Source organism: Montipora capricornis, chromosome 14 (genome assembly GCF_036669925.1).
Source record: "Montipora capricornis isolate CH-2021 chromosome 14, ASM3666992v2, whole genome shotgun sequence".
Taxonomy (NCBI): domain Eukaryota; kingdom Metazoa; phylum Cnidaria; class Anthozoa; order Scleractinia; family Acroporidae; genus Montipora; species Montipora capricornis.
In genome coordinates, this window is record NC_090896.1 from 32,474,418 (window position 1) to 32,484,417 (window position 10,000).

The following is a 10,000-nucleotide window of genomic DNA, read 5'->3' on the forward strand; positions in this document are numbered from 1 at the left end:
TTTCCCATAATGGTGAAAATATGTAACTCAGAGCCAAAGTATTGAATTTATCAGCCGATAAGTCTCTTTAAGGTGGTAGACGTTCGAAAATAATGTTTGCGCATGCTTGCTTGGTACAAAACGTTGCCTAGGTAATTTGAATATCAATAAATTATAAAAAAAAATAAAGAAGTGCAATGCCATCCGTCAAAACTCTTTACTTTATCCTACTTGGTGGACTCTTTTTGTACTTTTCCATTTACAGTATGATCGTAAAGAAACTCCTAGTGGTACAAATCTACTTCCAAGATGGCACGCGATTGCAACACGGTGCTCTTCTGCAAGAAAACACCGAGTACAATTCAGTCTTGAAGGAAGTGAGATCAAATACAGAACGAGGATTTCCATCGCCTCGAAACAAATCATTGAATTTTCCAGGATTTATCCGCTCAGAAAAGCAAGGCTTATTCCGTGCAATTTTGTCGTTCCTTAAGGGATTTAGGATTCCCGTGAACAAGTCGTTCATCGCAGATAAACCCCAATGGTGTAGTGTTTCCCTCTTTAATGAGGAAAATAGACAATTTTGTTAACCTTTCCGTCGAGGAGCCATGCCCAACAAGTCATTTAAGGGACGGTGAGTAAGATATTAACTGGTTAATCTTCTAGCTCCGGCTCCCGTGAAAACTGTTCTAATACGCAAAATTATGTTCTTGCAGTTGGTCTCTTAGCAGTTAACAATGAGACAGTAAAACTCGAAGACGGCAAGAAAGAGTTGTACTTTGTGGAAAATGGAGGACAATGGACTCTTAAGTGCCGATCACGACAAAAGGTAAATAAATATTCTTGAATGAGAAACCATTCTGAAAGATCATTTTTTGCTGAAAACGCTTTCTTTGTACGGAAAAATAAAGAACGTTAATTTAAGCGAAAATTCTCTTTTAAGGAAGTTCGCGCACATTGCTACTGCGCATTTTTTTCGCGCATGTCACGGTCTCGCATACGTCATGCATCGCAGAGCAGGAAGGTTAATACGATGCTAAAGGCGCAAACATTTCCCACAAGAATGGAAAGTGAAAGAGGGTGTTGCATCATGGGATAGCTGTGGACCCAGGTCGTCTAGGAAATATCACGCAATGACGTGACAGTGCGAACAGACAATCGCTTTGAGAACTTCGCAGCGATTTTACTCTCTTGAATGCTCGGTGACCCCCATTTTTTTCCCGTTGATTATTTCCTTTCCTGAATTTGTCAATTTTAACAAAAAACAAAGAAATCTGTAAGTGAGAAGTTACAAATATTTCGCCTTTTATGCTCTCGTGCGACCGAAGTTTTCTTTCTTAAACTAATATGTATCGTTTTTAAAGGTCTATTTCACTTCAGGAAAAGTCATCAACTGCAAAAGTTTAGTTAGTTATATTAGTTGAACTGAGTACGTTTACCTGATCTAAATTTCACTAATGTAGCTTTCTTTTTATTGCTGACAGTTGTAAGCTAAGATCGTCTTAAAATAACGCAAGCTTCTAAAAATGCACGTTATCTCGAAAACGAGCACGGTGACCCCTCATTTTTTTTTTTTTTTTTTTTTTTTGGCTTTTTGGAAAAAGTAGATCATTACCTTTGTGCATGGTACGTAAGTTGAAAAAAAATTCAATTTTATTTTGTATTAATTAATAAATAAATTAGTTAATTGTAATACCTTCAAACGCTAAGAAAGTAAACAGCCGACAACGAAACTGTTCCTCTGAGACTGTCACATGATCTGAAATGGATTATTAGCATACGAAGTTAAAGAGGCTATTGAAATTAGAACAGCTCGTTATATCTTATATATCACTTTAAATATAAATCTAAATCTATGGTTGAGGCAATTTGCTTGAAAGATCAACTTTGAACCCACGCTCCAGCTCTCAAAAATATTCGATAAATTTTTCTTCAGTCCAGGTGGCTCTTATTGTACCATTCAGAGATCGCCATGAACACCTTAACATCTTCCTAAGACACATGCACCAATTCCTGAGATGGCAGTTACTAGATTACAGAATATTTGTGATAGAGCAAGTAAGACAACTAGATTGCATTTATACCATCAACAGCCTACGCACAAAGGTCTTGATCGGGTAAGGGCAGGGTGAGGGTTAGTTGAAAAGCTCCCTCCTCCAACATACATGGAAAAACACCTCCACAGAAGGTAGACCTGTAGGCAGTATGAAAAATAACAAATCGTTGAATATTATATGAAGGGAAGTTTGACCGATGTTAGAAATGAAATCAAAGTGGAGTGGAAGTCATTCAAGAATAGTGTAGAATGCATGTTGAAGGAAATTTTATGGCAATAGCCCAATTTCGATATATTAAAATTCAGTCCAAAACAATAGGCATCTTCTCGTTGCTGTGGGGAATAAACTCATACAAATCCTTTTATTTATTCCCCAGAGCCTCGGGATGATGCCTTTTGTTAAGGGCTGAATTTTAATATATCGAAATTGGTCTATTGAAGTGGCCTTATATGACAAATTTTTTCTTAGGAGCAGGGATGGCACAGTCGGTTACTGCGGCCTTAGTGCAAGAGGTCCTGAGTTTCATTCCCGGATCTCGCTTCCTTGTTTCGACTTCTTTCCTTTCCGTGTAGCTAAGTAGCTTTAAATACTCGTAAAACGGAGCACTGATGGAGAGGGGGGAGTAAAATGAGCGCACCGTCGACCTCAGGTTTGTCAGTTGAATTATTGTTACGAGTTATCGACGTTAAATATGGTTACTTTATAGGCTGACAATAAACGTTTCAATCGTGAGATGTTAATGAACGTTGGATTCACTGAAGCAAGAAAGGTAGAGAACTTTAGTTGCATGGTCTTCCACGATGTGGACTTGTTACCCGAGGATGCTAGGAATGATTATAGCTGCCCATCTTCTCCGCGACATATGTCTACAGCTTACAATTTGATCGCAGTCAAGCCGTTTCTATATACCATCTTAACACGATTTCTTGTGAATATAGAACAAAACGATTAGCCAAAACATGCTCCAGCATAAAATTTCAATTACTACACAGTGGGAAATGAAGTGAAGTGGCGTGAACAGAAGACTACTTTGAAAAACACTTAGACTCGTTTCTGAGTTTGGTATATTGTTGTAAAGCTTGAACTAAAAGGGAGGAACTCGAATGCCTAAATTTCAGCCAGTGCATTTCAAGTCAAAAATTAGTATGCAAAAAAATTCTGTAATGAAATACTTTCCTGTTTTTTTTTTTTTTAATAGAGAGGAAAACGAACCTTAATTATCAGGCGCGGATCCATACCGATTTCCACCGTTTTCCGGAAAACGATCAGAAATTTCAGAATATAAAACGAATCAATAAATAAATCTACATTGTATATATTTTTGATAAAAGTAAACTGCAAGTTGAATCGCGAAAATAGTTTTGCCCTTTTTTATTTATTCTTTTGTGCTTAAGTGCATTTGTCACAGTGAGCCGACCAGAGGCATGAAAATGAAAATAACCGATTTCGACGAAAACTGGTGCGATTTAAAAACTACTTCTTATGGTCATTAATATGACACAGTTTTAGATTCATCAAACCTTTCCTTGACAAAACAAGGTAAGGTCAAAGGTCAAGGCTAAATTGCCGGCAATTTATCGCTACAGAAAAGCAAATATTGACATTTTTTAAACGTGTATTTCACAACTCCAAGACGTAACGAGTCAAAATAAAGTTAGTGCCAGTGAAGAACTATACAAACTCATTAAGGTTATTTAAAAATTAATTCTGTTTCTGTTGAATTTCATTTTAATAGTCTTCGGGAATAACCTGCCTTAGTTCGTAAGAGTGTTTTGCCATAATAGCGGTGTTTTTAAAAATCTTTGAATTATGCATTCCAGCATTCTATTGATAAAACTTACGCTCTGCGACAATGGTAATGAGCTATATATTGAAATAGGAAAGGAAAAGTTTTTTGGGCAATTTTGTTTTCTAGGATCTTTTTGTGAGTACGTTTAGTCTATTTAGCCAGTTTCAAGTTGCGTGACACAAAATAAAACGATGTTTACTTCATTGTTGTGGAGTATTATTATTTCGCTGTATTAAGCGGGTAGCTAGACCTAAAGATGAGTGACATTCTTAGTCATCTTAGGTACTTAACGACCTTTTCGTTAATAAGCGTGCCAAACAAGGTACAGCGCACTTTTAAGGATGTCCTTCAAAAAGTTTTCAAACAACGAAATCAGAAAGTCAGTATTGTTCTATACAACAGACACCGCATCTTCACGAAACTTATGGCTGGGGCTTTTAATTAATTCTTTTGAAATTTTCAGTCCTTTCTCGACATTTTGTACATATTTACTAAGGATTGAACCAGGAATGGTATGAATCCTCCTTGTAACCGGCTAACATTGCAGACTTACCGCGTGTGAGCCGCGGGTATAAAGCGTGGGAACAGAGATCTCTTATTGGCTACGGCTGAATGGCACATTTGATAAAAAGATGTTACTTGAAGCCATTTCTAAGATATTTTGTAACGGAGCAGTAGCATATGGACGAGAAATTATTTCGATCTATATATTTTTCAACGATGCCTCGGTGAATGCAGGAAAGATATGTTTTGTTCATTTGCGCGAGCGGCAAGCTCAATTGCTTGTGGCAATCGACAAGTGAGAGAAGAAAATTGCAAACTTCTGCTGACTTCGCTGGAGACTTTAACCCCTCAACATGAAACATGGAAAATTCAGGAAAAAGATTTACTTCTAAACAGAGCAGGTAACTGTTTAAACATAACATGCCTACTGAATCGCATTATATGCGAAATAAGCATCACTATTAACACATTATAATTTTAGGCATTCAAGATGTAAATGATGAACAAAAAAATGTCATGACAATATGTCCGGCACACCGCTTCGAGCTTGCCCAACATTGGAGACCATCCACCGCTTGCTGTCATCCCGAACACACTCAAAGTACTCAGAAGCGAAAGGTTTCAATTCCTGCTAGATACATCACACCAGATATGGCAAAAGAAATCATGTTAATGTATGGTTTACACCGTATTATTGGATCTCGTAAGTGTTTCAAGTAATATCTTGTCATTAATCTGTTTATATTTGTTCGGCGCTGATACACTTGCCAATGTTTCGTGTAACGTGTCCCGCATTCTTGTTGCGCCGTTGCGACAAGTTACAGGAGGCGTTACTTAGTGTAACATCCCTGGACAACACGTCAAATATTGTTACAGCGTTGCCATTTGTTGCAAAAAAAGGCCTTGATTCTGCTTCGTGCAAGGCTTGCTATAAAACCGAAAAATGTTCCAGTCGTCAGGTTCACTTCAGTGCGAGTCAAGTTGCAAGAAAAATTGCCTCGTGCTACAGTGCCTAAAAGTTGCACACGATAAACCAGCACCCAGGGGAAAACAGATCAAATACTTCCCTTTGCCCTCACACTGATTACTGTCAGTACACTCACGACACGATGTCTCCCCCTAACTTACTTTCTTTCTTCAGCTACATTCTTCACACACATAATGGGTGGGGGGGGATGGGGGATGGGGGATGGGAGGGCACTACTTTTTATAAATTTATGCTATAAGGGTGTTTTCCACTGGATGTTGTCGTGGTCCGTAAGGGGAATAGGGTACGTGGCTGGGTATATATAAACACTTCTGCTTTTATCAATTTCAAGTCGTGGTGGGTTATTTAAGGGACTGGGGTCAAACATGAGACATGGTCTAGCCGTCACAATCTGACAGTCTGCCTTTTTCAATGGTTGTTTGGCATTTTGCCTCTTATCTCCTATGGAAGCAAGGAGTTGCTATGCGGCTTCTGATCTCCAGTTAGGGCAGTGAGAAGTCGTGTTATCTGCTAGGGAACTGGGTCTGAACGTGAGACCACATGTTCTAGAAATATAACAAGTCGTATCTCATCTGGTGTTGCATTCCTAGTTACTAGACCCCCAGCAAAGCACCCCAACCCAAACCTTTTACAATTCCTCCGTTGGGTTTTACCTACGTGAGTACTGACATTATTTATAAAAATATTTACATGTTATTACAGGATGTGCAATATTTAGTATGAATAGATATGGAAGGGAGAAGGAGAGGGATATGATGCTCTTTCTTATTTGTCAAAATTTTAGCTGTTAAAAGAGGTTTTCATTCCTTCCCCCACTTTCTTGGCAATTTTGAGCAATTGGTTTTGTTCGTGCGTTCGGTTTGTTTAGAATTTTAGGAGTTTGCCTATGTTCATCAAAATGAGTGGGAAAGGGTCATCTGAACTCATTACTGAGCTGTTTATTTGTTCGTTTGTTGGCCCGGCCATGCAAACAGTACAGATCGCGCCAGGAGATAATATTACTGAAAATAAGGTTTCTCATGAAAGTGTGCTATTATTCACTGAATAAAAGGTAGCGTCAACGAAGCATGTACCGCTACCCTTATGGCTTTTTGGTCTGTTGATATGAAGTGTGAATCTTTTACACGTACTTTGTATGCATATAGGTGTGTGCCGTCAGTGTCGGGAAAAGCACGCTTGCCATCTGAAACAATTTCAGTCTTCACAGCAGCCAACCTCAGAGAATATTGCAGCTAAGAGCAACCCACCCCGTAAAAGGTTCCCTATTCCACCTGAGATGTTTAGCAGCCCTTCTGATATGAACAATTCCTTAGTTAGTGATGAAGATTACAAACAACCACTTGCACCAGCGAGTGCAAAAACTGCCTACAACCAGTATGTGTACAAATTACATGAAGCGACTGGGATAAGTGAGCCATTTAGACATCTAGATTCTGTTCTGTTGAAAGAGTGGAAAGACCTGCATCCTCGTACTAAACATTATTATGCGTCGTTCGCTAAACAAGGAGTTAGACCAGTGTTGGAATCAATTGCCCCTGGCCAAGGTGAAGAGCTTTGGAATTATTTGAAAAACAGTTCAATAACGGGTCTTGGCAACAGCGATAACGACTGTGATGAAGATGAAGAAATTTCCCCTAACACCTTCTCGGACAACACTTTACGAAATCTTATTGATGCCTATAACAATGCACAGTCTTCAAAATCGAGAAAAGAAATTTTGTCAATATTTGCTCACAATTTGAAGAGAAAGCAATTGAAAGACCTAATTCCTGGTCTGACAGATTTTCGTATAAAGGAAGCTAGGAAGCATTGTAAAGAACATGGACCAGGCACTGCAGTGCCTACAGCTCCAGTTCACAGGTTCTTTCTCAGTGAAGACAAAGTTGACCACTTTTTAAGGTTCATAACAAGCGACATGATTTCACAAGACACAGCATACGGTACTTCCAAAATGAAACTCGAAAGTGGAGTGGAACTAGTGATTCCAAAGCCAATAAGAAAAGTGATCCCAGCTCGAATCATCGCCCAGTACTTGACGATTTGTGACGAAAGTGGTTTTAAACCGGCCAGTACAAGAACTTTGTTTAGAATTCTTGAAGTCTGCCCAGCTTCGACAAGAAAATCTCTTCAAGGTCTGGACAACTACACGGCGGACGGATCGGAGGCATTCAAAAATTTAGAAGAAATTATCAGCAAGCTCTATGACGGAGGGATGCCCGATAGTAAGGCTGACAGGCTGCGTTCAATGGCCTTGTCCTGCAAACGTTACCTAAAGCAGGACTACAGTACACATGTCGTGAACGATTCAACGAGTGACATTTCCTCTGCGTCTCCTGACCATTGTCGATTCTTTGCACTAAGTGACCCCAAGGAAGAACAACTTATGCAGAGCTGTTTACATAGCCACTTAATCGAGTGTGATAAATGCCAGGAACTACGTGATCTATTTCTCTCTTTAGAGGAGGAAATAGGAAAGATTTCTGAGCGGTGCCCCATGGCTAGTGACGACATATGTGATCTTCGTTTCCTGCTGGATGACAGTAAAGACAAGATAGAACAATGGAAAGCTCACATTTTGAGAAGTGTGAATCAAGAAGAGGGAAAGAAGGAAGTCCTCGATAAGTTAGAACCTACTGAAGCCCTTTTGGTGGACGATTGGGCGATGAAGTTTTTGCCACTGCACTTCAGGGAAAAATCAGCCGAGTTTTATGGAAAGCGTGGTATAAACTGGCACGTCACAGCAGTGATAAGAAAAACGCCAGAATCCTCTTTATCAGTAGAGGTTTTTGTCCATGTCTTCGACAGCTGCGATCACGACCAGATCGCAGTGGCTTCAATTACCCAGAACACACTGTCCACACTTAGAAAACTGTACCCAGAGCTAACAGGAGTTTATTTTAGATCAGACAATGCCGGATGTTATCACGGAGGATATCTTTTGACTAGCCTCCCCAGTATTGGTCATGAAACTGGGATCAGAGTCATTGGCTATGACTTCAGCGAAGCTCAACATGGCAAAGACATATGCGATCGAAAGACAGCAACAATGAAGCAACATGCAAGGCGCTTTGTGGCAGAGACGAAGACCGACATTCTGACAGCGTGTGATCTAAAAAAGGCCCTGGAAAGTAATGGTGGAGTAAAGGGATGCCGAGTGAGCGTTGTAGAAATGCCACAGAGATCCAGCCAAATTGACACAAACGTGAAAATGAAAGGAATTAGTCAGATTCACAATATTCGTTACGAAGAAGGTGGCATACGCTTTTGGAAAGCATTTGACACTGGAAAAGAAAAACACGTGGTACAAGACAATATGCCGTCAGCTGAAATTCCAAAGGTTAAGATAGTACAGGCCTTTCCGGAAGCATGCCTTTCCAGCGGAACAATGGCAAGGAGTTCCAAACACACTGAAGAGGAAAAGGCTACACCTACAGATACTGAAAACATTGAAAGTGATGCATTATTTGAGTGCCCTACTGACGGGTGTACTTGCTCTTTTGATTCTGAAACAGAGCTCCAGAGGCACCTGGATGTCGGAAATCACGTCCGTCGCTTACACAGAGAGTCTCAGTTTGACTACATAAGGCGTCGCTATGCTGATGTGGTAAATGACGAACTATCAAAGCCACTTTTCGGGGCTAATTATCCAAGTGATTCTGAGCAGAGTGGAAAGAGGGTTAGCAATATCACCATGGGATGGGCATTAAAAAAGCACAAGTCTGCACGTTTTTGTACAGCTGTTAAAGCGTATCTAAATGACAAATTCCTCATTGGCGAGGAAACGGGAGATAAGGCATCACCAACTCAAGTTGCTCGGGAAATGCACAGAGAACGAGATGATAAGGGTAATCGTCTATTTGTTGGAGGTTACTGTCTCAGTTCTCAACAGATTGCAGCATACTTTTCTCGTCTTGCAGCAACAAAAAAGAAACACGGTTCTTTAAACGCAGCTGCCAGTTCGGAGGAGGTAGAAGAATTTTTGGCTGAAGAACAAATGCAGGAACACGAAGACGACATTTCACTTAGAAAGAAGGTGGTATTCGGCAATCTGCAGTTGGAGCATCCCATCACCTACAAGTCCTACAACCTGTGCAAGTTAGCTGCAGACGGGAAATTAACAAAGAAATTTAGCATTGCTGATCTAAAAGATATCTGTGACTCACTGGACATTGAAACTGAGGACTTTAAGCGCCGTAAAGCTCCGTACAAAGATGTTTTAACAAATGTGTTAAGCAGTTGTTCTTGCAATAAGAAGTAGCCGATAGGGCACTGAAATATGTAACATGATACTGGACTATTTTTGCCACATTCTGTCTAAACAGCTTAAAGTTAAGTTCAACTCGTCAAGTATCATTTAAAACACGTACGATGGCAACAACAAAATTGCATTTCTCAACTATTTAAGACTTATCCTTAATTTTTAATCCTTTTTTGCCAGTTGTTGGGAATTTTGTCACAACCTAAAATTTCGAAAGGGCGGATTTTGAAGTTGATGACGTCATGTGACGTAATATGACGTCACGGCTAAAACGTTGCTACAATGAACTTAAGAGGTTCAGGGCACTTAACATTTCAAAAAGGTTGCTACTTAATAGCATATGTACTTTTGGAGGTACCGCACTTCCCCTCGTCTAATAAATTCCAAAAACTCAGGTTTTGTCACAGGAAACGTCTTCTCAAAGG

General features: G+C 39.8%; 2 protein-coding genes and 1 pseudogene across 2 annotated transcripts in view; 2 read left to right on the top strand and 1 right to left on the bottom strand.

The window, feature by feature from the left end:
- LOC138033157 (GRB10-interacting GYF protein 2-like) overlaps nucleotides 1-37 on the bottom strand; it is a 9,870-nt gene extending 9,833 nt beyond the window's left edge. The window contains exon 1 of the mRNA XM_068880921.1: nucleotides 1-37. This exon is cut by the window's left edge and continues 129 nt beyond it. The gene's annotated coding sequence lies outside the window, so the exon portion shown is untranslated.
- A 506-nt stretch (nucleotides 38-543) lies between these two features.
- The window catches only part of LOC138031880 (uncharacterized), a 21,161-nt gene continuing 11,704 nt past the window's right edge, over nucleotides 544-10,000 (top strand). Inside the window, exons 1-4 of the mRNA XM_068879494.1 lie at nucleotides 544-613; nucleotides 696-808; nucleotides 1,921-2,037; nucleotides 2,743-2,964. Of these exons, the coding sequence (XP_068735595.1) occupies nucleotides 544-613; nucleotides 696-808; nucleotides 1,921-2,037; nucleotides 2,743-2,964 (522 nt within the window). The remainder of the gene's footprint in view (nucleotides 614-695; nucleotides 809-1,920; nucleotides 2,038-2,742; nucleotides 2,965-10,000) is intronic.
- LOC138032907 (52 kDa repressor of the inhibitor of the protein kinase-like) overlaps nucleotides 763-10,000 on the top strand; it is a 14,499-nt pseudogene continuing 5,261 nt past the window's right edge.